This window comes from Chroicocephalus ridibundus, chromosome 5, assembly GCF_963924245.1.
Source record: "Chroicocephalus ridibundus chromosome 5, bChrRid1.1, whole genome shotgun sequence".
Taxonomy (NCBI): domain Eukaryota; kingdom Metazoa; phylum Chordata; class Aves; order Charadriiformes; family Laridae; genus Chroicocephalus; species Chroicocephalus ridibundus.
This window is the reverse complement of record NC_086288.1, coordinates 20,927,069-20,953,443: the sequence shown is the minus strand read 5'-3', so window position 1 is coordinate 20,953,443 and position 26,375 is coordinate 20,927,069. Positions and strand designations below refer to the sequence as shown.

Here is a 26,375-nt window from a genome sequence, read left to right as displayed (position 1 = left end):
TTTACTGACTTGTTAATTATAGGGCAAAAGGCAAAAGCTTAAAAGCACCTGTGTTACATATCTTCAAAGTCATTACGTTACATTACGGTAAGCACGTCTGGGTGCTGTGAAATTTTAAAACATTAATCATTACAATATCTTATGCAGTAGATTTGAAAAATTACTATTAATTACAAAAAAAAAGTTTTAAGTATATATGTAGGACGTACCTGTTTGGGGTAAGTTGCAAATGGAATAATTTAGTATGGTTTGTAGCTATTTTGATGGCCACCTCGCCGAGATACTTTCCCATAACCACTCTGCTGATCTAAACGTAACAGAAAGCTATCAGATGGAAAGCTCCACAGTCTACAGTGTTTCAGAAGGAAACATCAATGCCACCAGCTCAGGCAGCTTTCAAAGCCAGCTTCCCTCACCCCGACTCCTAAGCAACAGGAAACTACTCAAAACTGTTTTCACCCTGCCCACAACTTCAGCTTCTCTAGTACATTAAGATTTACACCCGCACATTCAACAGCATTTGGGAGAAAAAAAACAACAAAACACACATTCACTAAAATACTAGCAGATTCCAAAATGTCAAGTAGTTTTTGCCATACTGACGCCGAGCAAATTTACCAGGGGACTGGCAGGAAAAAGCCCCCAGAAGACAGACTGCCTCCTCTCAGCTATTTTGCATGAGCGTGTAACTGTGCAGCTGCTTGTTGTCCACGTCCAGACTCAGCTTATAGCCCCACCACCGCTGTGATAACTATAGCCTTTTGTAGATGGGTAGTTTAATCATGTATTACATGGTCACTGCAGTCTTCAAATTTATGTTCTAGTTTTGGCCAAGCCAGCCACTTCAGGCACCCAGTCTACAAAGCAGCTTTATAAAGAGACAACTGTTGGCGGGGGGGGGCCCTCTCTCTCTCACCAACTAACAGTGCTGTGAAACTAAGCAAGCTGAGGGGCACCTTCCCTTATGACCAGGAGAGATAATACTCCCATCTCCCAGGGACACGGTGCTTTCCAGCAGTACCACAACCCCACTACATAACCAGTGTCCATGCACACTTGACACAGTGAAACAGACAAAGTGGGGACAGAGAGGTGTCTGAAACCAAGGACGCCACACATAAGATGAGTACTGCCAAGTCCACTGAAAGCCTAAGCCTGTATGTTCTAAAGCCAAGCAATTTTCTTACGAGCAGCAGATTAGGACTTTCTGTAAGAAGTTCAGTACTTACTGCTATAGTCACCATATCCATAGTAGTTGTTGTAACCAGTGTAGTCATATCCTCCATAACCTCCATACCCTTGGCTGTTGTAGCCATAGTTCCCATACCCCTGATTCCAGTAGTTGCTGTATCCCTGGTTCCAGTTTTGACTGGGGCCTGCAACACAACATGCCAAAACTAAGAGCTGCAGGAGACTTGCTCGCATTCAAGCGAGCCCCTTGGGTTCCAATACCACAGCAGTGCAAGCTTACCTCCACCTCTTCCTCGAGCTCTTCCGACAAATCCTCCTCGACTCCCCCACTGCTGCTGCTGCTGATACTGTTCCTTTGACATGGCTACTTTTATTTCACACTGGAAACAGAAAATTAAAGTCAAATCCAATTAGCAAAGATAACCCCCAAAAACCATTCTTAAACTTACAGAACACTAAGCAGAAAATAGGAATTGGTCATCCTAGTTCTCTCCTTGAAAAAAAATGGATAGCTTACACTCTCCAACTTGGAAATAGCTGTAAGACACTGGAGTTATAAAAACATTCTAAGTTTCCTGATTTTCTGCCAGTAGAACAGATTCTGAAAAGAATGCTTGCTTCTTTGCATGTCTTTCTGCTTTCCCTTTGAAATAGACCTCTGAGGTCTATTTATCTGAGAAAAGTGAAATCAAATCCAAGTTACAAAAGTATGGTCAACATTTTTACTCAACTCTGTTCTGAAGCTTCCACTACATATTCATACAATAAGGAAGAGGCTAGCTATGATTTGAGGTTTTGTTACTAGGTTGAATTTCAAGCAGGTTTCTGAAAGGAACGTTAGCTTCCAACAAGAAAGCCTAACTTCCACTTTCATTTCAGTTTTGGAAGCACTCCAAGATAAATTGATATTTTGTTAAAAACAACAAAATATTTCCACATTAAACACACAAAGATCCAGGTACCAGGAAAACATGATGCAGCCTGATACAGCAGATCAGTGACACAGCACTGAGACCACGCAGCTAGAGAACGTGGGAGCTTCACAATGAACACACATGCTGTGGCTCAGCCCTTGCCCCACAGGGGTGCAGTACAAAACCTCACTGTAAACCCCCTCAGCTCAGAAGTTAAGATTACAATAACCTACTCCTAGAACCTATTTAAATACTACATAGGCTTAATGTCTACATGTGAGAAATAATGCTTATAGGTACTTTCAGACTATTATCCTGTTCAGTTTCTCTAGGAAGAACTCCACCTACTTTACTAAGCCCAACATTGTGGTATTTCTTTTCCATTATTTTCTTCACTGGTTCCTCCTCCTTGAAAGTAATGAAGCAAAATCCACGCCTCTTGTTTGTCTTGTTATCCATAGGTAGCTCTATCGATTCAACCTGGTAGAAGACAGAGATTTTGTCTTTTATCCTACCATTCATGACACTTAAAAATGTTTGCAACAGGTCGTATTTGTCAACTGCAATTATTTAACTTGAATATGATAACGTGCCTCCTTCGTAGGGCTTTACATCAATAGAAACCATGAACATCACCTTGACTAGAAATAGTGCTCATAATTGCGTAAGAGATTTTTTTTCCTCTAATAGTATCATTTGCCCATTCAGGAACTCATACAAAATAGGATGCACAAAGAATACTTCAGCTGTGCCAGATAAATAGTCCCAGTTTGACTTTCAGTTTTAACTCAGTTGAGACTGAACTAACTAGGTGTTTCAAATCTTGAGCAGATCTAAACCTCCAAGTTTTGTATGAAAAAGATTTAGCTCTGTGTAAGTGCATAGTTCTGTTCATCCACAATGCTGCTAAAATTGTATGTTAAACAGGACGAATTTTATGCCTGACTATAAACAGAGTAAAGGTCTCCTTACATATAGCACACGAGACTTCAGTCTAGGCAAACAGTAAAGTCTATAGTCCAGGGGAACTGTCTGTAAGGCAGTAAGATTACAGGTATTTGACAACCGAATTCCCTGACAACAGAGGTGTCATGACCTGATGCTGGCAACATCTGAGAACTAATACGGAAGCAGCAGCTGTACCGAGCTTGTACAAGGCCAGCTTTTAAGGACTGCAGTGATACTTTGTTCATCTGCACCACCAAAAACTGGGGACAGAGACTACACTGTCGCCCAGAACTCAGGCAAGGTGTCTGAACCTGTGCCATTGCAGATCAGCTAGGAGGCTGAAGAGCATCTCACCCAACTGACCAAAGCAGCATGCTCAAAAACATTGCCTCCCATGCCCGTCCCAGTCAAGACTGCCAGACATACCATGAATCAGTTCCTGACTCTCTGACTTATCCCAGCTCCTCCTTCCATTAAACCAGTTTATAAGACTCAAAGCCTGTAATTAATACCCTTATCATTAAAATTCTGACTACTAAGACACGTGGACCTACACTGGCCATTAAGTTTACAGTAGCGTGCATGCAGGTTGCATTTGGGGGCTACTATTTATTACTAAATGTGTGAAGACAGAACAAGTTCTATAAGCATAAGCAGTTTATTTCACCACATACCTCACCAAAACCTCCAAAATATTCCCTTATTTTCTCCTCAGGCGTGTCTGGAGATAAGCCCCCAACAAAAATCTTTTTAACGGGTTCTTTTGTTTTCATGGCTTTAGCTCTTTTTGGATCAATGACTTTTCCATTCAGCTTGTGTTCTTTCTGGTCCATGACCTGTGGAAAATTAAAACACAATCTTACTCACGGTTCAAGCTAAATGTTTCACTGATGTTTTCAGCAAGGCCCAGTTACTTTTATGCTTAGTTTATGCTAATGTTATCACCTCCATTTCAATACTTTGATGACAGCAATAATTTGTTGCACAAAACCAAATAGTTTCATATTTTGATCACTATCCACTGACATAGACAGTTCTGATAAAGCACTTCAGGAGTCACCTGGAGCCACATACCACTCAAGGGAAGTAAGAGCATGTAATGTTTCTCAGAAAGTACTCAGCAATCCCAACACCAAACCTCACAAAGTAAAGAATCTGTATTTTAGATACCGCCAAAGATCAATGAAGGTGAAAACTTTTCAGTGTGCTGTGTCAACAGCATTTTAGAAAGGTTAACAGCTAATTTTTACTTGGATAAATCCCAAATCTATCAAAGCCAATGGCTCCACTCTAGGGGTTCACATTGCAGCTCCGGAATGCAAACATTTAAAGTTCCTTGTAAACTACTGCTTTCACGTAGTAGGCAGCAGACATTTATACACAGGTTTTTTTAAAGTGCTCAAGTCCAGTGGCTTGCAGTATACTTCCCTGTATGTATCCAAAGACACACTTTGGGAACCAGTGCTGGTCCTGGCCACTGCATCATGAGCAAGACAGTTTTGGAAAAAAACCATTTCAATAAGCATCTTAAGTATATTGTATCCCAGAGTCATCTTTAACAGATCACATACAAACAACTACGCATACAATCATCTGAGTGCTGTATCTTTGCTACCTAAAATTGAACATGATGTTTCATTACATTAATACTACCTTATCTACGCTCTCCGATTCTTTGAAGAGTACAAAGCCGAAGCCTCTCGATCGCCCAGTGATGGGATCTAACTTCAGAGTGCAGTCTACAACTTCACCGAATTTAGAGAAATAGTCCTTCAGATCTTTCTTTGTAGTGTCCCAGCTAAGGCCGCCAATAAACATTTTCCTGTTAAGACAAAATGGTTACTCCATTAATGTGTCTTACACAAAATCCTGTACTGTCAAGCTTTTTGAGCTCAGTTACCTAATGTAAGGAATAGCAGAATTTTATCAGTGACCCTCCACACACAGGCCTGCACTTTTTGAGAACCTGCTTAAATGATCCTGGCCAGATTAGATACAAACTTACACGTACACAAAAGTTTTGCACCATCTTCCACTGCAGTCGCTTACTCTACTATCCCAAGAAACTACAGAGTGACAAAAACATATTTTACTACTTCGTTGCATCCCCACCACAGGCTTAATTCAATTTAGTTACCTGCAGAGCCTCCACACAGCTGTTTATGAAACAAACACAGGCAGAATAAATTTATAAAGCAGTGCAGTTAAACGGAAGCATTTATGTACTAGTTTGGACTGGACATATGCCGATATTAGTAAACTAAAACAAAGAAAGTTAGTTTAGTTAAGTCGCCTTCCCCAGAAAGCAGTAAAAAAGCAAACTATTGGAAGGTCAAAACTTATCTTTCCTCCCAAAACCATGATATAAACACCTGGCATAATCCAATACAACCACAAGAACATCTTCCTAATGATCTTCCCCCTACAAAACCAGTGTTGCTGGGCAAACATGCACAGCGGGTAACTCTGATAATGACTTGTATTTTCAAAAGTACGCTGGAAGCTTGGAATCAAATCATGGCCACCCCATCACATTAGTAAGCCATAAAAAAATTTTAAAAAAATAGAAATACCAAGAACCAGTGTGTCTCAAGAGGAAACACTTCATGATTCGCATGAACTAAAGATCAAGCCAGTATGCACACAAATGAAGCATTTTTAGTTATTAGGCATAGGGCTTATGCACCCATTTAAAAGAGGATTTTATTTGAGATTATCTCTTCTAATATTGGTAAAGAAGATTTTACAGTGGGCTCAAAACAAAAAGTATGATCTGTTATGATCTATAAAAAACACTTTCTACAAAGCTTTGTCCATTTTCACTGTACCAACTTATTCCACAATCACATACGCAGTTATCAGAAAACCTGGAAAACCACTGTAGCATGTTTTCAACTCCTCCAGTTTCCACACACAGACAAATATTTCTGCCAATTGAGTACAATCGTGTTGTACTTTCACAAGCCGAATTCTCTCAAATCAAAAGCCGCCCATGTGAACTAACTCTGTTGAATTAGCTGTGCTCTTACAGAATTAACAAGAGCATTCAGCTTCTAACAAACACATCCAACCTCTATATAGATGTGGGGGTTCAGCAGCTTCAGATGCTTCTATAGAGTCTTGAAGTCTATAAACAGGAGAACAGATTTCCCATCCCTTTGTCCACGTTTCCTATTAGTTCCAGATCTCTCTTCAACAAAGCACCAAAAGCCCTTTCCAGTGTGACATCTTAAGTGTCTTCAGGACCAATATGGAAATAATGGTCCACCCTGGTAAACCAGCAGCCTCATAGCAATACGGATAGTAATTCAAAGGATGCTTTGCGTCCTTGTGTTCATCCATCATTAAGTTTCTTTTTGTTTGTTTTGTGGGTGTTTTTTTTAAGAAGCAAAACAGAACACATGCAGAGGATGCAGCACTGTATTTCTGACACACAGGGGGATAGTGATACTTCAGCAGTTACTACCGAACATACACTTGCTACGTGACATATAAAACACCTGGTTTACAGTTATTAATAAACCATTAACATAAACATATTTTTTATGTTTATTATATATTATTTTCTTTTTATTGTTCTTAATGAACAATCAACATTAACACACAAAACCCTGCTCTGTATCACTAAGGACATGACACACCAAGAACACAAGTTTCAAACCGACAGCCCTCTGAAGGATTTTCTTCCCACCATGCAATAACTGCATCTGTGAATCCAGTTACAGAGCAGCAAAATGTGACTGCTTCAGCTTGCCACTACAGAAGCTTACAAACTACAGCTCCACTCCAAAACTGAGGTCAGATCAAGGCTACAACACAAAGGTGAGCGCACCAAACAAACAAGGTGCAATGTCGCAGTGCTGTCAAAAGCTTACGTACATTTCCCAAAGCACAGTTTTGCTGGTGTAAGTCACATCAGCACGTAAGAGTTTTCCAAAATAAGTTACCAGAAGTGTACTGGGAAAGCTTTCAGACTTAACTAAACAGAGCACAGACATCACTGTGACTAGTGGCTTTGGCTTTCTTCCAGGAAGGTTAGTCAGGAAATTGCCTGACAGTTGCCAAATTGTGTATTTCTCAAGTCTACAGTTCTCAACGAGGAGATCTGAGTGTACGACAACCTGTGCACTGTTTTTTCCTGATGACACTTTTCCTAATGCAAAGGAAACACCAATGTACCCACATCCAGCAGCTACCAAAGATGTGCTGTTTTCCCTCTACTACCAAGAGGGCTCTCAAAATATTTTGTTTCCTGTACAGCATTACCCGTGAGAACTCACAGGTCAAAAGACTGAACTAAAGTACAACTCAATGTATGCTACATGTAGTCACTGCCCCAATCAGTGACAATTTCTTCTAGGCTGCATTGACTCAAAGAAGATGGGCTTCCTCATGAAAACCCTTTAATAGGTACGTATTCAAAGACAAAAAGTAAAACAAATATGCAAATTCCAAAGGTACTTAAAGCCATTAAGAGCATGTAAGAAGTAACAAAAACATTCTAAGTTTTCACTAACCCTAGCAAAACACTCAAAAAGGTTCCCTGCTTGCAGCAACATCCCAGGTTATTGGGAAGGAAGATGACGCTCAGGAAGGTTTTGCAGCAATTCTCTACAGGACACAGTAGCTAGTGTTCCTTTATCGAGTTTATTTTCTGCCTTCATCAAAAACAGACCTGCAGCTTGAGCTACTTATTTGCCTGACAGGAGACAGCACACAGCAACAGCCTGTCCTGTAACTGGATTTATTATACGTGAACTTTACATGCTATATGAAAGTGATACTGCCCTATGCAAAGCATCAGGCAGAAGCCCTTAGAAGAGCAAAAGCTGCCTTCGTTCTTAAGCTGCTACCTAAAGTAACCTTCTTCACGGAAGAGGAGGAATGGCTTAGGGTGGGAAAGTCAAGGTGCCTCATGCCCCTCACTGATACGCAACTGACGTATCATTTATGTTTGTCTGCAACATAGGGCAGCACTAAGTGATTGCAACCTGAGCGTTTGGCTACATTGAGTTACAGTCCTTAACACATACACACACTGTGTGCTAACTTTTAGAAAAGACATCCTCAAAAACAACAAAAAGAAGTTTGCAGTTCGGCACACGTCACGCCAGATGTACGCCTCACGTCCAGCCACTGCCAACGGCCGTGGGATTTGGCCGGCAGGGGCACGGAACTTTCCCCACTTGACAGCAGCATTCGGAGCTCCGTTGACAGCGCCGCTCCCGCTAATTTCGAAACGGAGCACGGTATCGCCCCCGGCTCCCTGCAGTACCGAAGAGCAATCCAGCTACCGACCCGGCCGCGCTTTCCAAGCGCACGCCAGGCCCCCCCGGTCGCGTTCAGGTTCGCGGCCTCCAGGTCAGCCGCCAACCACCGCCCGATCCGCTCCGTTCCGGGGGGAGCAGCGGCACGCCCCCCCGCCGCCGGAGCGCCGCGGTGCCTGTGGCGTCGCGGTGGCCTCTCGCCCGCTCCGCACGCCCCAGTGCCCCCGCAAACAGGAAGGCGGAGGTGCCCCAGCCCCGCCGGCGGCCCGCCCCCGCCGGCCCGGCCCGGTACGTGACGTCGCCGCGGCGCCAAGTAAACAAACAGGGCGGCAAGCGGGGCCGGGCCGAGCGAAGGGGTGTCGGACCCCGCCGCCCGCCCCAGCAGGACGCCGCCGGAGACAATACGCCGCGGGGCGCCCGCGCCGCCCCCGCTGCTCACCCCTCGTCCTCCTCGTTCTTGCTGGCGTCGATCTTGGCTCCCTCAGACTCGATCCCGCCGCCACCGCCGCCGCCTCCCCCGTCGGTGCCTCCCGCCCCAGTCCCCACCAGACCCTCAGGCTGCTCCGTGGGCTCGGCCGAGCTGCCTCCGGCGCCCGCCGACGCCGAGTCCATGGCGAACTGCTGCTCCGACATGGTGACGCCGCCGCCGCTGCGGCTGACCCGCGCCGGCCGGCCGGCGACCGCCCGCCGCCCTCGGCCCCGCTACCGCTTCCCCGCCGAGGCCCCGGCCCCGCTCGCGGCCTCGGCCCCGGCGACGGCACGAGAGCGCGGAGCCCTCCTCCTTTCGCTCGCTTTTTTTAATGGCGCCGCCACCGACCCAACCTAAAATGGCGGACGGAAGGAGCACCGTGGGCGCGGTCACGTGACACCGCCTCCCGGGGAGACGGCGCGGGCGGGTGCGCCGTCCCCGGGGCGGTTGGTGGCCGTTGCCCGTGGGTGCGGCGCCGCGCCGCTCCTGGGGCGGCCTGCCGCCAACACCGGGGCTCCGAGGGGTTTCGGGCGGCCGCTGCGGAGCGGGGCCCGGGGCGAGCGGCGGCTCGTCGTGAGGCCGGGCGGGCGCCTGGCAGGGGCGGCTCCGCGAACCTTGCGGGGACCCGGGATGGCAGGGCCGGCCTGCGCTGGGCTCCTGGGCACCTCGCAACCCACGGACGCGCCGTGGAGCACCCGGCGCCTGAAGGTACCGAAACGAAGCTTTTGCCAAAAAAAAAAAAAGAAACGAACGGAAAAGTCGCTTTTAAATTTAAAACATGAATGGCTAGAAATCGAAGTAAAACTTGGGGAAGCGTGGGGGGGGCTGGTATATTAACAAACAGGTGTAATAGCAAAGCCCTGTTCTAGCGGCAAAAGTAAAGCAGTGCTTGCAGCCATCCAGAGGTGCTGCTGATGAGAGCAGCTTCCGCGTCCAGCTGCGCTCTGGAAAAGTCGGGAGCAAAGTCGGGAGCAGGGTCAGGTACGCAGTCGCTGCTCCCAGCCGCCCCGCGCTGTTTCTTCAGTTGGTGGGCAGCGATGCCAGCCTTCTCGCATCCGACCTAATCGCCAAGATGACAGAAACCTCCCCAGATCTAGCAACTGCTTAACCCAGAGCGGTTATGGTATGTAGCTCTTCTGCATGACAGGAGACGAAAATAAAATACCCAGCTGCCTAAACGCTGAAATTATGGTTTGGAAACTTTTGGAGAGAAACCTCTACCCAAACTACACCCTTTGAAGTTTGCGAGACCAGTCTCCCCTGTAAATTAGCTACTCGCATTTCACTTTACTGTCCTAACAAACAAGATTTATTTTTGATGCATGCCTAGCTAGATACTTGTGCTGAGGAAAAAAAAACAAACTGGACTGCTGCAATCCTTTGGCTTCAGGCCGAACGTGTATGCTCACTTACCCATCCCAGCTCTTCTATTCAGAAAACAACCTGCTGGTTAAAACATCTTCCCTTCTCCGGCAGTCATTCATTTAGGCTCGTTATGTTGTTTGCTAGTATACACAAGATGGGAAACCCATTTTCTGGTCCAGCTGAAAAGAGTCCAGTACAGGATTTAACATGAAAGAATAGGTCCCAACTTGTACAGAAATTAGTTGCTAACCCTGAAGTTCAGGAACTTGTAATCTTCTGCTTGGAATTGGAATAGACAGGGAGCAGTCGCTCTAGGTACATAATGAAGTTACTGTAGAACCTGAGTGCTTGAAAAACCTTGAAAAGGTGATACAGATCTCAACCTCCAACCCCTCAAGCAGTGCTGAGCGATCAGCATAAAAAAGGTGCTGCTGTAGCTCTAGGCCCCTCCCTTGAGATGTATGAAATTGGCAGTATTGTGCCCTAGAACCACCCTCTCCTCTTTTCTGCAGCTGGCAAGAGGCAATTCTGCAGTCTTCCACAGTGATGCTAACTCAAGGCGCTCTGGTGCTCTCTTAAGACGGGTCAGGAAAAGGAGTGGGCTGTACTGACCCATATACATCATCACCTATCTTGAGCCATTTATGATCTCCAGAGAGGTACCTGCCCTTCTATACATCTAAAAGTATAGTTATACCACTGTACGCTGACAGCCAACAGCAAGACCACACATTCACTTAAGTAAGCATTTATTAGAGAATCCTTTAACATGAAATTATACAAATAAAGTTTGTATAAACACAAGTCCACATTGTGTCATAACATGAATGGCAAAAAGAAAGTAAAAACCATAAAAGAAAACTAGTCAGCCGCTATGTACAGTTGGACACAGTTGTGTCGTACACTAAAAGTCTTTTACAAAATAGTCATTTCCTCTCATGAAGAACACCCTCCATTCACTCACGATGCGCCGCAAGATGGCTTTGTTGCAGTATCTCTACCTAAAAATCAAGACAAAAATGTATGTCAGATCTGTGCAAGTTACTACAAGGATCGTTAAAAGGTCCATTTTCATGAACTGCTTTAAGTCGTCTATATATTCCTTTCTTCACTGTTAAAGATCATATGCATATTTATTAAGGTAACACAAGAGGTTTTGTTACCCATCAGTAATTTATCTTCCCAAATATAGCCATTCAGCCCATTTAGGAAGCTGTTCCAGAACACCACACATCCAATTTAGAGTATTGATCAGGCTCTGGATCAGTGTTTTTTTCACTCCAAATACTGCCAAAAGGGTTTCTGATTATTTGTTTATCCATCTAAATGACTGCTGTGCAAACACAAGTCAGAGTGATTTAGGTCAAACGGTCCACGTGCATATGATCTTTAATGTTTTTCCAGATTTAAAAGTTCGTTTTGGTTTGCAGATTTCACTATTAGCTATAAAAAGAAAAAAAGCAAGCATTAAATCTTAAAGAATGCACACTTAAAATGAGGTTCCACAATTGAAATACAACACTAAACAGAAGACCAAATGATTAAGCTGTAAAGGCATTTATGTACTTTAACTCCTGTAAAAAACCATTTAAGTTAAGACACTTAATCTCCAAAAAGATTAAAAAAAAGAAGCCAAAGTCTGAAGTTTTCCACTTTAATCTTTACGCTGGTACATGAAGTTGGAAGAGACCATACCACAGGACAGCGTTTTCTGGTGTATGCCTTGCGCTCTGCCTGCAACGTGCGACCCCAGAGATAGACGTGGTCAGGGTGACACACGGCCTGCAATGAAGTTCCCGCTGGCGGGTACAAACAAGGTATAATGTCAGAGTTAGAAGACAACATTCTTGTTTTCCTTAAGTTGTACCCATTTCAGTACTTTACCTGTTAATACTTCTAATAAGTTTAATTATTCCTCTAGACCACCTGGTACACAACGCAAAACAGAAAAACTCTTATGTTTTTCTGAAGTACTAAAGAAGATAAAGTCACATTTTTACAAAGTTAAAGATCTATAGACACTGTAGGCAAAGCTGGTTTAAAAAAAAAAAGTATTTTTTTTTAAGTTAACAAAAGCTTAATTAAAGGAAAAGTCATGCTACACAAGTTTTTACTCTTCATTTGTCTATTGATCTTTAAATTACATTAGACATACTCAGAGTAGACCTTGCACTCATGTACACACCTGTTTCCTCAAGTACTAGGTACTGCTTTAGTACGGCTGGTAGTTGTTTTGGTGATTGCCGCCACCACGGGATGCCTTTCCATATGTGCTTTGTTGACCTGTAGAGAACACGGGGAAAAAAACAAACAACCCAGAACCATTAAGATTAATATCCAACACTCTGAAGGAGATTGTTCCTATACAGTACACCAACAGGGCTACTCTTTACAGCCATGTGTTAGGAGTAAGAGGTGTTACAGAACAGTTACTAAGTTAACAGAGGCCCCTGTTCAAAGATGCATGCTAGTATTATCTGGAATGACATCAAAACCACTTACCACTGTAATCTGTGTATCCTGGCCCATATCCATAATTAGGATAGTTGTACCCAGAGTAGTCATATCCTCCATAGCCACTGTAACTTTGATCACTATAAGCGCTATTATAGTTTCCATATCCTTGATCATAGTAGTTATTAAATCCTTGATTCCAGTTTTGTCCCTGACCTGAAACCAAGTATAGCATTTCTAAGTTACAGAACTTATTATTTCGTTCCTCCTTCTATGCCACTTCATCTAACTTCTGATGGCAATCTTTTTATGCCAGAACTATTACCTGGAAGAATCCCGTTACCTTCTCAAGAACCCAAGAAAAATAATTTTCTAGAAGAATCAAGGCATCTCATTTAGATATAAGAGATGTATCATAAGGTCTTATCCCCCAACAACATTAGAGAAACACAGCAGGTAGTCCTGCTCATGGAACAGCCAGGAAAAACAAACCAACATAATACTGAAGGCATGCCTCACAGCAGCTCCTGCTGTTTTAACTTCCATTTTGTATCATTAATTGCCCGAACACTAAGTTATACCATAGGATCAGCTTTACTGCATTGTGTTGTTTGTGACTGCTTGACTTTTTAAGACTGAGATGCATTAACCTTTAACGTAACCGTTTATTACTTCTCATCTATGTGCAAGGTGTAGCAAAGAGACTTGTCTTCCTCTTTAGCAAACAGCTCATGCTTTCTTGCCCATGAGCCAACTAATAGCGTACCCCTTTGTGTGAAAGGATAACTGCACTACCCATTTAGTTATTCTGTCAACTGCTGGTATGCAAAAGCACCCTACATCCAACTTACCACTTTACCACTTGAATGCAAGCAAAGCAAGAAGAGATTAAGTTTTCACAAGCAATCACAACCACCAAAATACCATTTCCTGTCAGGGTACTTTCTACATTCAATTTAAACGTGAGATCTGCATGCAGCCTGAAACTTGGTATATCTACAAACACCTTAGTGTTTGGTACGGATACTTAAACATTTACATTAATTTCAACATCCAAAACACTCACCCCGTCCACGCCCCCTTCCACCTCCTCGTCCACCAGACGCATTGCTTTTTCCTCCTTTCTGCTGTTGCTGCTGTTGCCTGTATACCTCTTTGGGCTGTGCTACTTTTATCTCACACTGTAAAGACAGAAGTTCTTTAACTCATCAAGAATTTCAAGACCATTTTGTAAGTAGCTTTCAGGGAACACTACAGAGATGTTCTATTGCACATGCTAAGAAACAAGAGCTTCCACACCTTGCCTGAACCAATTTGATGGTATCTGCTTTCTAGTAACTTCTTTACTGGCTCTTCATCTGTGTATGTGATAAAACAGAAGCCCCTCCTCTCATTCGTCTTTGTGTCCATGGGAAGCTCAATGTTTTCAATCTGAAATCAAAAGTATCTATCAATAACACAGGAACTCTGTAAGCAACTTCTTATGCCACCAAAACCATTCGGCAGTCTGATGTCTATGCCAAGTGCTTTTAATAGTTATAAATCTGTCCATCACAACACTATGGAATCATTAACATGCATATAGTTTCAACAATCCCCAGTTTTATGTAAGCCTGAGACAGCTCTCCCCTCACAAATTCTTCTGTCTTAAGACAGAGGCAACACTGCATGTGAAAACCAGAGCTGTTTTATATGCCATTATACTATACCTCGCCAAAAGCACCAAAGTACTCCTTAATCTGCTCTTCAGATGTATCTGGACTCAGCCCACCAACAAACACTTTTTTTGGTGGCTCCTTCCCTTTTAGGGCTTTTGCCCTTTTAGGATCTATTAACTTCCCATCCAGTTTGTGTTCCTTCAGTTCCAACACCTAAGAATCACACAAGGAAACAAAGTCTGAGATCACTACAATAACACAGGCAGGCTTTGTGCCATCGATCCACAAGAAATCCACCCACCTTCTCCACACTGGCAGCGTCCTTGAAGAGCACGAACCCAAACCCCCTCGACCTCCCAGTGACTGGGTCTGTTTTAATCGTACAATCCACAACCTCGCCAAACCGAGAGAGATACTCTGTCAAGTCCTTCTTGCTGGTGTCCCAGCTGAGGCCTCCAATAAACATTTTCCTGAAACACAAGTAGTACATATGAATACATGTAAATACACGTCTGTACACACACTGCTAGGTGCAAATGCTCGCGTGGAGCTCGCCCGCTCGTGGCTGCCACAAGCCAAAGGCGATCAGGAAGCCACCGCCACCCGCCTCGGCTCGGCTCGGCTCGCAGGGCCTGACAGCGGCGCCCGCTGCTCCGGGCGGCACCGGGGGAGCCGCCGCGGCTGTCCCGGCCCGACCCGGCCTCGCCGTTACACGTGGGCCGGGCCCGCGCGTCCCCCCGCCCGCAGGAGCGCGCACCCCCATAGGCTGCCGGCGACGTCAGGCGCCCTGATTGGCAGCCCCCTGCCCCGCCCCACGGAAACTGGGTCAACCGCCCGGGACACAAAGGCGGGCGCGGCCATTGGCGTGGGAGGGAGAGGCCCCGCCCCGCGCCGCCCCCCCCTTCCTCCCCCCCCCCGCACGACTCGGGAGGGCGGGTGAGGGAGATGGAGGCGCGACCCCCCCGGCCCTACCCATCGTCCTGCTGGTTCTTGCTCGCGTTGATCTTGGAGCCCTCGGCGAACTCCTCCGGGCCGCCACTCATCTCGGTAGCGTCCTCCATGGCGGGGCGAGGGCGGCGGGGCTGCTCAGGCGAGCGGCGGAGACGGCGGAGACCTGCGCCGGCAAGAAAATGGCGGCGGAAGAGATCCGGGCACCGCCTGCGCCGTTCTTATATACCCGCGCCGGCAGCCAATCAGCGCTGCCCTCTCCCCTGGCGTCACAGCGCCCCTGGCGGCTTCCGACAGGGATGCAGCACCGCCCGCCGCCCCCTCCGCGCCCCGGCCCGGCCGCTCCGTGAGCGGCGCCGGTACAGCCGCGCTCTGCGGCGGGGTGCAAGTGCGGCGTGCAGCCGCTGTCCCTGCCCGCCTCGCCTTTCCGCCTGGCCAGTGCCCCCTTTGCCGCCGCAGGCCCTGGGCAGAGGCGGGGTGCCGCTGCCCCGGGCGGGGACGGGGACCGGGAAACCGGGACAGGCGTGCTCCGGAGCCGGGGGAGTAACGTGCAACCCAGAAACCCCGTTCAGGAGGCGGCGGTGCGGGGGCGGGCACAGCCACCGCGGCACTCCCCGCTGCCTGGGTCCCGTCGTCGCCTCGCTCGCTCGCTCGCTCACTCACCTCCCGCGATCCGCGGCGGCGCGGCGCGGCCCGCCCTCCCGCGCAACCGCAGCCGCAGGGCGGAGCGCCCGCCGCCGCGCTCCCCCGCTGCGCCCCGCGCCCCACGTGCCGCCGCCGCTGCCATGGGCGTGCTGCCGGTGCCGGCGGAGGTGCGCGCCATCCTGCTGGACATCGAGGGCACCACCACCCCCATCGCCTTCGTCCAGGTGAGACCCGGCGGGGCGGGCGGCCGGCCGGGGAGCTCCGCTGGCACCGCCGGGGGGGCTCCGCTGGCATTGCCGTTATTATCGTGGACGCCCCCGAGGGCTGGCAGCTGTTGGGGGGCGCACGCTGCGCCGGGCGGGTTGCTGTGAGTGCAAGAGCCCTTGGCTGCCGCGGCCTCCCGGCGCGGGGAGCGCCTCTGCCGGGGCCGGAGCCCTGCGGAGGGCGGGCCGGGGTTTCCTCCAGAAGCGTGAGGCCGTGGCACGTTTTCTGTGTGTTTCTGAATAATGCTCACGAGAAAACACGTCTCGTTTTACCGTCCGTCTTCCCCTCTTGCGGGCAGGGGAACTATTCAGATCCAGGGCAGTTCAGTAAATGTTTGGGTTTTTTTTTTTTTTTTTTTCGTGGCGACAGGGCAGTCGGAGAGCTCTCAGCCCCGTTTAGGAAGAGCATCCCTGTTGCTCAGATGGCTGGAGCTGCAGCACCTCTCCCGAATTTGCAGAAACCCTGAAGTAGTGTCTCAGGCTTACCCACTGCCTTTTCCCTTCGAAAGGGTGGTACAGTCAGACGCCTCCAGTGTCACCAGACGTGTATGTCCTTCCTCCAGCATGCACAGGACCAGCACGGGGGAGGGTGGCATAGACAGCACATCAGCCAACGAGGAGGACTGTACTAACAGCGAATACGGTACGAGTGGCATCCCATGCCTAGGAGAAGGCATAAAACTGGCTGAAAAATGTTGGTCTAGGTGCAGAAGGCAGGGGATGGGGAAGTCTGCAAGGCCAGCCGGAGGCATAGGGACAAACACTGTAAATCTGCTCTTAAAACTTGCAGTTGTCCAGCTGCTGTGCGTCCCTCCTCTCTGAGAGGTTTTGGTCCAGGCTTATGTGCAGCACAGGTGGGAGCAATCTGCCTGTATGTAAGACATCACACAGAATTATTCCTCCTCCTGGCATTAACCTATACTTCTCCATGAGACATTATAGCTTTTGGTGGATCTTTTTTGCCAGTAGTTTATGCAGGTGCTTTGTGACCCACGTGATGCGCAGAGCCGTGAAGGCTCTTGCCAGGCTTTCTAGGTGTTTCTGCTAACAGAGTTTAACAGACGCACAACATGGCCTACATCTTCAGTGCTCTTGAATACATTTCAATTTAAACAGTTTGAAGAGCTCAGATTTCTTACTAACCATCTAACAGTGCGATGAAGTTGGTTATATCCACCTTGACTCCGTTTTGCTGTCACGCAAATAACATGCGATATGCCTGAGACAGCTTCCTACCCAAAGTCTTTCTGTTGCAGGCAGGCCAAATGAGTTATAGTTCTCAATAAACGCAGTTTGCTGGAAATCCTGAAAATGCTTGAATTAAGTTATTTCATTTGGACTTTTAGTTAACCTCCATAATTTCTATTTCGCCTTGAAAAGACCCACTGCTGGTTCTGCAGGCATTTTATTCTTTAATATTAAAGGATTTCATTTAATCCTTTATTTAGTATGAGAACTATTGAATATGCAAAGTAAGGAAATAGAATGAGCCAGTTGCTGAGTGGATTAAGGAAAGATACCAGAAAAGAGAATATTTGGTGGCCCCTAGTTAGAGGTCACCAGGTTTTCTCTTTTGCTGGGTCCACCCTAGCAGAGAAAAGTAGATGGCAGGGGAGAGATGTAATTTGATAAACTACATCCCCTGGGATTTGCCAGATCTCCTGTAAAAAAGCAGATTGTCACTGAGCTTTGTGACAGTTTGCATGGACACTGAGAGGAAAGTTGGCCCTGGTTGCTTGAAATCCTACAAGCACTAATTACAGCATGCTGCGTGGGTGTCTACTGATGGTAAATATACCACTCTTTCTGTACTGGGTTTAACATTGCTGTGACCAGTTGCAAAGGCTTAGTAGGGCTGTCGAGTTGTGTTTGCTGACGGCTGTTTCTCCATCCTGCCAAGCTGTGTCGGGGCAGCCACGTCTGGGGCTGGACATCACCGAGGAGCCCAGCCGCCTGACGGTGCGGTGGAGTGATGGTGCCCATCTCCCCAGCATGCACGGGAGGTGGACAGAGCGATGGGAGCTATGCACAGGCGGGCTTGGGTCTCCTGCTAGCCAAGGTAAAAGAGAAGTGGGTCAGTAACAGCCCCAGTTAAACCTATTCAAGAGTTGTCAGCTGCAAGCTTTTGCCGAAGGCTGAAGTCTCGGAGACGGAGGTATTTCCTTGCAGGATACAAGGAGTCTTTCTTCCACACAAACTTTTAAACTTAGCACATCCATTGCCTGGCATTGCTCCTGACATCCATAAACCATCTGTCCCCCTGGCTCTCCACCACTCCAGCTGGCACATGGCTGTCCCCTCTTGGACCACAGACCGAGGTATTTGCCAGTGGGTCAAGGCTTTTACCTTTTTAAAATCCACTGAATCACAGAATACACTGCACTTTTGGAGCCCGTTCGGGAGTTTTTCTTTGCCAGCACAAGAGCATGAAACACTGCTTTTGGAAATCAATTGGGACCTTTTGACATCCAAGTTGTAAGGGAAGTTAAATTAAGTCAGTGGGTCAGTTGCGTTTCCCAGGGGATTCTCTTTACTTTCTTCCATGATTTAAAAGATAGTTTGAAAGCAACTGAGCTCAAATAAAGGAAATGAGAGAGTAACGGGGGGTATTACAAGGCTGTTGATTTCCCTAGACAAGTTTGTGGTAATTTTCTAGGCATTTAAGAGATTTTCCTTTCCCCTAAATGTACATGGTTTATTAAAATATACAATGTGGAAAAAGCAATATTGGAGTAATAGAAAATCATGCAGTTCTGCCACCACATCACACGCTCAGGACCACTGTTTTCTTAATTCAGTAACAAGTTCAAAGTGACATACAGCGAGGAGAAAAACATCACAGGCCATTTTTTGAGGGGAGATGAGCTCAGGTTAGTTTCCTCCCATCTCCTCCCCATCCCAAGTTTTTTCCAGTTAAGAAAAGCTTAGTCTGTACTCAAAGGAAGGAGCTCCCTGCCCTTCCCTGTGTCCTGAGGCTCTTCCTGCACCCAGAGATGCCATTGCAGCGGCTGCTTGTGGCTTCTCAGTTGTGAAACACCACTAACGAGAGCAATTTGTAGTTATTTCTGGTTGCCCTTGGTATCTCCGAGAAGGTTTGTAATTCTCCTGTGGCACTTTTCCCTAACCCAGTTCCATTTCACGTTCATGTTTCGTTTCCTGTTGAGCTCAGTGTCACTGGACTAGACTCTTTTTAAAAAGGTCCTCTAGCTCTGGTGAGAAGTTGAGAGGTGTTTGCAGAACAACCTTCATTAGGACAAGCGCCCCATTAAAAATAGAGTAGTATAACTTGTCAGTTCAGAGACACACGGTCAGCCTTGTACTCCTCAGCCGACGGGAACTTGGGGTCACACCTGCCATTTGAGACGTTTTTTGGTAAGCCCAGGAAAAGTTATCACCTGCCTTTCCATCATAGAATCATAGGGTTGGAAGGGACCTCTGGAGGACATCTAGTCCAACCCCCCATTCTGGGATTTAAAAGTTGCAGCTACATGAGCATTTGTGGAAAAAATCCACCTGCACCAGTCTTGGTCCAAGGTTGGCTCTGGCCCGCAACAGGCAGACAGACACCCTTGGCAGGCAGTTTCACAAGCTGCAGCACTGTCGGGGAAGCTCGAGTGGGTAAAATACCTGCACGCGCCAGCATGTGCAAACGGTTGCTTTGAAAGCAAGTCAGCCTTGCCTCTGCCGGGTTCAAGGAGCCGCCTGTTTTTCTTGTGTGCTGCCAGGAGACCTTGTTCCCTTACATCAAAAACAACGTGAAGGAGTATCTGCGCGCTCACTGGGAGGAGGAGGAGTGCCAGCGGGATGTCGGGCTTCTGAGGAAACAGGTTAAGTAACGGAGCTACACTGTGTCTCTCCGGGTTTTCACGGCATGCCTGAGATTTCAGGTCACTCGGACTCCCCCGGTCACCCAACACAGGCCCACACCTCTCTCTGCCCCCCACAGAGTCCGATTGCCTCAACGGGGTGATTCTGCACCACCCAAAGCCTGGGGTTGTGCTCAGGGAAGGGCTGGTGCTTGGTGGGCAGCAGCTCAGCTGCTTCCCTCAGCTTGCCTTGGTCTTCACAGCTCCCAGGTGGGCATCGGACCGCGGCTTTTCAGCCTCATGCCTGCGCTGTGCCCTTCCCTTGCTGAATGTGTTGCCTGTGGCTTCCACGTGCCTGTTTGGGAAGCAGCATGGAGGGATGGCAGAGTACTTGTCCCACACAGGGCCATCCATCAATTTAAGACCTGTGGCTGTCTGAAGTCAACAGATGAATTTGCTTCTTTGCCTTGATTTCAGTAATGGAATACTTACGCAAAGATAATTCTCGTTAGAGTATTACCATACAACTACAGTGGTGCTAATTGTTGGGTTTGGAAAGTACAGTCCAAGCAAGTGTTTCTAGGCACTACTGAAGTCTGAATTTCTCATTGAGAAAAGCATTCAAACCATGTTGTAAGATGTGAAGAGCAGTTCAAGCTGTGTCCTGTACAGAGGTGTGTTGATGCAGGTGTTAGACCCCTTTCCTAAATTGAGATGTTGAGACCGATCCATCTCTTCCCTCACCTCTTTGGTGATGATTTCCAGGCTCAGGAGGACTCCAGCTTGGACGGGGCCGTGCCGATCCCTTTGGAGAGCGGAAGCGGGGAAGAGGAGCTGGAGCGGGTCATCCAGGCGGTCGTAGACAACGTGCACTGGCAGATGTCTCTGGACAGGAAGACCACAGCACTGAAGCAGCTCCAGGGTCACATGTGGAGGGCAGCCTACGCAACCGGGCATGTCAAAGGAGAGTGAGTAATTGTGTGTGCGAGTAATTGTGAGCCCCTTTGCCCCCTTCCCTGGTGCAGGTATGGGGTGCATCTCTCCTAGATGTCTGTTATCAGAACAGCTGCATAAGCTATTCCTGGAAACAGCCCCATGTACAAATACAAATACGATTACTACCTTGGTGGAGACGCCAATACGTTTACCTTGGCCTGAAGTCAGGCCTTCAGCCAGGCCACTGCTGTCGTGGAACCAGCTGCAGCCACTTTATTTCAAACTTGATCGTGCAGTGAAACACAAATCCATTGAGCTTAATCTTTGGATCTAGGGAACCAAAAGCTTACAGTAGCCACAGGGCTGACCGAGTTGTCTCAGTGCCCACTGGGAAGATGACAAGTGGGTGAGTGTGTTTCTCCTTAAGGAATAGTCGTCAGGTACGTGCTGGGGAACAGCAAGTTCTCCAGCCACCTGGACAGGGTCCGTAAAGGACACGGGGTCTGAGAAACAGAACAAGGTAACGGAGGTGTGACATGGGGTGATTCTGCTCCCACGACTGGCAGAACATTCATCTGGGACAGCTGTCTTCTGCATTCAAAAGTCAGAAAACGTCTCAATATTTCACTACAGAGATTTCTAGGTAAACTAAGAGACTGAGGCACAAGTATGAACTTGTTACAGTTCTCCATCTTCCATTTTTTATCCATGAATTGCACTCACATTTTGGAACAAGCTAGGGTGGTATGGTCAGGTCCTTTCAGTTGTTTCCTCCTGCTTTGTCTCTTACCTGTACGTTTCCTGCCTTTCCACTTCTTTTTGTCTTCAGGCTCCTCTTTACGTTTCAGCCACAACACAGGGATGCATAAGTAGGGACAACTGGAGTTAAGCCTGATCTTCTTATTTAGGTCGAGAGATACTTGGTTAAATTATGCATTTCAAGTTCCTACGGAAGTAAAACGAATCTTAAGTTCACAAATTGTTTTTGCCAAAGGAAGAATGAGGAAGAAGAAAAAGAGCTCAGAGAAAAATATAAACATCCACCAGAGAAAGCAACAAAACCCAAAAGCAAGTCAAGAGGGGCAGCCATCCTGTTGGTTTTCGTTTAAAAAACAGGGCTAGTTGTCTTATAGTGGCCCCAAAACTGTGGAGCTAGCCTTGCTGCTCAGCAGCATACAAGCAGCAAGATCTCTAAAGTCTCCCCATCACCCAACTGTATCTGGCACATCAGTGTCTGAAATCCAGGCGCTGAATTCAGCACGTGGAAACATGAGGGTGGCTGTGAGTTTCTGCAGGTGCCTTACAACCTCAAAATACTTTCAGCTGACACTAGAGACATTTAATAAATAACTATGACAAAGAATTTTTTTTTTTTTTTAATACATAGTGTAGCAAGGCCCTGAGCAGATGGCCAAGAAACTGGAGATGAAGGAAGGGGCAGCTGATTGCTACAAGTCTGCAAAACTCAGTCCAACACTTTCTTTTGCATCTATTTGGAATCATCTTTCTTCAGGCATTCAGGTGTTCAGATCCGCTTTTCGGGGCAGTACCTTTGGGCCTTGACCCAAGTGACCACACAGAGCTGTGCAGTATAGGGGTAAGGCTGGGATTTGGACTGGGATGAAAATTTGGTTCCCTGGGGATCACGTCTCCTCCAGCTCCTCTATCCTTCTGCCATATCAAACTCTTTGCCCTTCCCTCCCTGCCCTTCCAAGGCTGTTTGTGGCCTTTCCTTATCAACCATCACATGTATTATTGAAGGACTTATTGTCAGCCTTACTTTGTCCCTCTTGAGCATCCTTTAGCCTTCAGTTTCTCCCAGCACATGGATCATCTTGTAAATGTCCTTTGCATACAAAGAGCTTTTACATACATGTAGGTGCACCACCAAAGAGGTCTCATGGTAAAAATAAGGGTATGAGGGAACGAAGAGACATGTCCATTAGCAGTTCCATAGCGGTTGCCTTGGCTTTGGTCCTCCTTCCCTCTCTCACATCTTTGCTCCCCGCTTCTGGGCTTGTCTGCGGGCAACTACTACCCAGGAGTTAGATAGAGGTCACATTTTGAGACTCCAGCCCATTGCCAGATAAATATCCTGCCTTCCTAGCACTCTGCAAGGCCAGAAGAAGAAGGGGAGGGATGCTGCTGCCTAATGAACGGGAGCTGGTTCACCCCTCTGCGGTGCAGTTAAGCCGGGGACACATCTGGCCCACAGGCAGGACAACCTGACTTGAGTCTCTGAATAGAGTAGCTCTGACCTCAGTCCCTTAGGGGACACTCCTTCCCGAGCTGTTGTCTGGCTCCAAGCAGTTCGTACGGTGCCGCTCATTTAAGCTCCTGCTGCTGCAGCCTCCTCGCGCCTCCTCCCCACGCGCAGTCAGAGCCCGAATCTGTGGGATGGGTTTGCCCCCTATGGATGCAACTTACAGCCATAGCTCTTTACCAACAGGGAAACCTTTGTAGCTTGCAAGGCAGGCGGGACTCTGGATGCAAGAGCCCGTCTTCCCTGTCCTCCCCCTTATTCCTCCCTCACAGAGAAAAGCGATAGGATGCCATTTTCCCCAACCTTTCGCCGCCTCTCCCAATTGAAGGTGCTGAAGAAACTCCTGCCAAATGTCTGAAACAGCTCAGCGGAGCTGCCGCCTGTGTAGCAGTAAGTAAGCTGCTCAGTTGGCTGGAGCTAAGAATACATCACCTGCTGCTGATACAGGCTCCCCAGTTGCAGAAGCTCTGAACAGATTGAAAATGAAGTCCCCATCCAAACGAATGGGACAGCTGTCACTGTGCCTGGGTGAAGGTCTGCCTCTGGGTTTGCGCTTACCTGCTGCCCTGTTTTGCTCCAGAATCTTCGAAGACGTGGTTCCAGCCATCCGGAAGTGGCGGGAAGCAGGGATGAAGGTCTATATCTACTCCTCCGGCAGCATTGAAGCCCAGAAGCTTCTGTTCGGATACTCTACAGAAGGTGATATCCTAGAGGTAGATAACCTTATCACCTTCCTTACAGCTTCTCCCTCTGTAGAGCGCTTCCCTCCCACAACTGCCCTTGCTGTAACGCTTTGTGAATAGAGTCTGGGATGGGAAGGTGGGTCTGTGGGTTTGACCCGCGGGAGCTGAGCTCAGCCAGCTGAGCATGCTGGCGCGGCTGCATTGCTCCCCCCTGCCCCAAATTACTGTGGTGGAAAGGAAAGGGGATGTCTTGCTCAGGAGTGAGGTTTAACCCTGCTCTTCAGGTGGCACTCAGGAACTGCCTTTGCGTTTCTTTCTCTTTCAGCTCTTTGATGGCCACTTTGATACCAAAATAGGCCCCAAGGTAGAAAGTGAAAGCTACAGAAGGATTGCCGCCAGTATTGGGTGTGCCACCAATAACATCCTCTTCCTGACGGATGTCCCTCGAGGTAGGTGGTTTGCCAGTCCTGTTGGCTCTCACCTGTGCGAGGGAGGCAGGTGCTCCTTAAATGCATGCTGCTGATTCATCACAAGCACCCCAGAAATGCTGCAGACCGCCTTTCTTTGGTGGCATCCCCCCTAGCTGCTGCCATGCTCCTTCCTTATGCATCCAGGCTCTCACACAGCAGCGGGATATCTGTGAACAGCGCGGCAATGAGGGAAAATAGGTCAAGTAGAAAATCTGCCCTTGCACCAGCAAGCAAGGAGATACTGTTAAAGCTGAGTGGAGCATTTGCTGAAGCAGTCAGAGCACCCCATTTACAAACAGGGTCAGTGGTTTTTTGTAACCCGTGCTCGGGGGAACAGATGATGTCTCCTGTGCCGCTGTGTGGCATGCGCGGTGGCTGGTTCTTTGTGCCACTTGCTGTTAGGTTGTGTTCAGCAGCAGGGAAACATTGCCTCTGGTCGCCGAGACTTGACCCCTGGAAAGCCAGGCTCAGGAAGCTAATTCAGTTTCTTGCCTTTGCTGGAAACATCTTTCTGGCAGAAACGGCACTGGGTTGTCATGTCAGTCTAAGCCAGCTCGGTCCCCAGGAGTTAGCCCTTGCCTCCTCCCCAGCCCTGGCAGCAGAACCGGTGGGAACTTGCAGTTACCTCCTTTTTCCTCGTCTTCCTGTGGCCTCGTGCTGTGCTTGCGGAGCAGAGGAAGCTCGTGAGAAGTGACTCCAGGCGGGGAGCTGGATTCGCTAACACCACAGCCCAACCACGGGCCAGCTTCTTCATGGCAAGACTTGAACTGCCAGTACATGCTCCCTGCATGGCGCCTTGGACAGACATCAGCCGGGAGAGGGGAGGAGGTGGCGAGGCAGCCAGCTCCCAGCCACTTGCCTTATGCAGCAGCTACAGTCATCCACAGCAGGTGTCCCGGGAGCTGGTCCCTCGCTAGAGCCCTGCGGCGCCACGTGCAAACACCCTTCCCTCAGTCTCAACCTTTAAAAGCACTTCAGTGTTTTGGGGCACCTGCAGGCCTTAAAGAGAGGTTGGTAAGCACATCTCATCTACACTCTCCCACCTCTGTTACAGAAGCCAACGCGGCTGAGGAAGCGGATACTCACGTGGCTGTGGTGATCAGACCAGGCAACGCAGGACTGACGGACGATGAGAAATCGTATTACAGCCTCATCTCATCCTTCACTGAACTTTTACTGCCTTCCTCCGCTTAGGAAGAGCGGCGTACGCAGAAAAGACTGTGCTTCACCTGAATTGTCTTTGTGTAACTTTAGGTAATTTTGTCCATAATGAGAATTTAAAACCAAACCCATGTCATGTCCTGGACCACTGACTGGTGCAGGCAGATATGGATGGAGAGTATGGTGTGGGGTCACTGGTGCAGTGGGACAGAGGCCTGCAGCAGCCAACTGGAACTAGGAACAGGGTGAGGAGCAGCACCCATGAGCCCTGCTGTTCCTTTTCCCAGCAAGCAATTAGCTCAGGGGGTATTTCCTTCCCATTGAAATCTGGTGCTGAGACAGCCCACCATGAGCTCTGGGTGTCTGCAAACAAGGCGTGTGTCCTCCTATCCCAGAGGGACCTCCGGGGACCGTGAGGGGATATGAGCTTCTCCCTGCAGACAGGGTTGCTGGCTAAGTCAAAACTTTCAAAGTTAGAGGGGTTAGGCTGCCCAAAGGAAAATGCCAAATGTGGGCTATAATACGGTAGGTCTGGGCTGCCACAGAAGAAGCCAGCCCTTGCCGCAGGCAAGCTCTTTAGACCAGAAACAACTTAAATCTTTGCTCTATCATGGCAGGTTTAGGTACGAAACAGTACAACTTGCAAATGGAAGCTGCTTAGAGCTACAAAGCCAGCCTACCGGAATGAAGCAGAGTGTATATAAATGTAGCTTTAAAAATTAAATTCTCACTGCTGCATTGTGGTGCTGGGCTACGGGATCCAGCCGGCTGAACATCAAAGTCAGCTTGACCACGTTTCTGAAGTATCTCCCTTAGCATTAACCTGCAGAGCTCCTTCTCAGTAGCCAACATCAGCCTGTCACACATTCACAGCACTGGTCAGCTGTGAGCAAACCTTGACAAACAACTGCTCCTGAGGGACACATCCTGCTGC

The 26,375-nt window shown here is 47.9% G+C and overlaps 3 protein-coding genes across 11 annotated transcripts in view; 1 reads left to right on the top strand and 2 right to left on the bottom strand.

The window, feature by feature from the left end:
* HNRNPD (heterogeneous nuclear ribonucleoprotein D) overlaps nucleotides 1–9,150 on the bottom strand; it is a 10,480-nt gene extending 1,330 nt beyond the window's left edge. For 4 of the 7 annotated variants that reach the window (XR_010071116.1, XR_010071115.1, XM_063335108.1 and 1 more), the window contains exons 1-7: nucleotides 8,760–9,147; nucleotides 4,707–4,875; nucleotides 3,728–3,889; nucleotides 2,454–2,585; nucleotides 1,472–1,571; nucleotides 1,230–1,376; nucleotides 210–307 (exon numbers count right to left, since the gene is read on the bottom strand). Coding sequence is in view for 5 of the 7 variants with exons in the window: in XM_063335108.1 (XP_063191178.1) it covers nucleotides 240–307; nucleotides 1,230–1,376; nucleotides 1,472–1,571; nucleotides 2,454–2,585; nucleotides 3,728–3,889; nucleotides 4,707–4,875; nucleotides 8,760–8,953 (972 nt within the window). In the remaining 2 variants the exon portion in view is untranslated. Of the gene's footprint in view, nucleotides 1–209; nucleotides 308–1,229; nucleotides 1,377–1,471; nucleotides 1,572–2,453; nucleotides 2,586–3,727; nucleotides 3,890–4,706; nucleotides 4,876–8,759 lie in introns of all 7 variants that reach the window. The other 3 variants (XM_063335104.1, XM_063335105.1, XM_063335106.1) reach the window with 2 other exon arrangements.
* A 1,736-nt stretch (nucleotides 9,151–10,886) lies between these two features.
* HNRNPDL (heterogeneous nuclear ribonucleoprotein D like) lies at nucleotides 10,887–15,469 on the bottom strand. 3 transcript variants are annotated; one of them, XR_010071117.1, is made up of 9 exons: nucleotides 15,239–15,469; nucleotides 14,568–14,736; nucleotides 14,318–14,479; nucleotides 13,908–14,039; nucleotides 13,675–13,789; nucleotides 12,657–12,824; nucleotides 12,340–12,437; nucleotides 11,850–11,953; nucleotides 10,887–11,155 (listed from the first exon to the last, which is right to left on the bottom strand). XR_010071117.1 is itself a non-coding variant. In XM_063335111.1 (8 exons), the coding sequence occupies exons 1-7, from the start codon at nucleotides 15,325–15,327 to the stop codon at nucleotides 12,367–12,369; spliced, it is 906 nt and encodes a 301-aa protein (XP_063191181.1). In that variant the 5' UTR covers nucleotides 15,328–15,469; the 3' UTR covers nucleotides 10,887–11,953; nucleotides 12,340–12,366. The 3 variants fall into 3 exon arrangements, 2 of the variants coding, with proteins under 2 accessions (XP_063191181.1, XP_063191180.1); XM_063335111.1 differs by having other exon boundaries at nucleotides 10,887–11,953; XM_063335110.1 differs by lacking the exon at nucleotides 11,850–11,953.
* Nucleotides 15,470–15,959: 490 nt separating this feature from the next.
* Nucleotides 15,960–25,474, top strand: ENOPH1 (enolase-phosphatase 1). Its single transcript, XM_063335112.1, has 6 exons — nucleotides 15,960–16,083; nucleotides 19,848–19,949; nucleotides 20,694–20,896; nucleotides 23,708–23,840; nucleotides 24,136–24,259; nucleotides 25,335–25,474. The coding sequence occupies exons 1-6, from the start codon at nucleotides 16,000–16,002 to the stop codon at nucleotides 25,472–25,474; spliced, it is 786 nt and encodes a 261-aa protein (XP_063191182.1). The 5' UTR covers nucleotides 15,960–15,999.
* The last annotated feature ends 901 nt before the right edge of the window (nucleotides 25,475–26,375 follow it).

Bases quoted from the DNA above. Each gene is read 5' to 3' on its own strand.
- HNRNPDL (XM_063335111.1), bottom strand. From the start codon at position 15,327: ATGGAGGACGCTACCGAGATGAGTGGCGGCCCGGAGGAGTTCGCCGAG. The intron at 14,737-15,238 runs GTAGGGCCGGGG...CTTGTGTTTCAG, and splicing joins AAGAACCAGCAGGACGATGG to GAAAATGTTTATTGGAGGCC. The intron at 12,825-13,674 runs GTGAGTGTTTTG...ACTTGGTTTCAG, and splicing joins TGGAAGGGGGCGTGGACGGG to GTCAGGGACAAAACTGGAAT.
- ENOPH1 (XM_063335112.1), top strand. From the start codon at position 16,000: ATGGGCGTGCTGCCGGTGCCGGCGGAGGTGCGCGCCATCCTGCTGGAC. The intron at 19,950-20,693 runs GTTAAGTAACGG...GATGATTTCCAG, and splicing joins TCGGGCTTCTGAGGAAACAG to GCTCAGGAGGACTCCAGCTT. The intron at 23,841-24,135 runs GTAGATAACCTT...TTTCTCTTTCAG, and splicing joins CAGAAGGTGATATCCTAGAG to CTCTTTGATGGCCACTTTGA.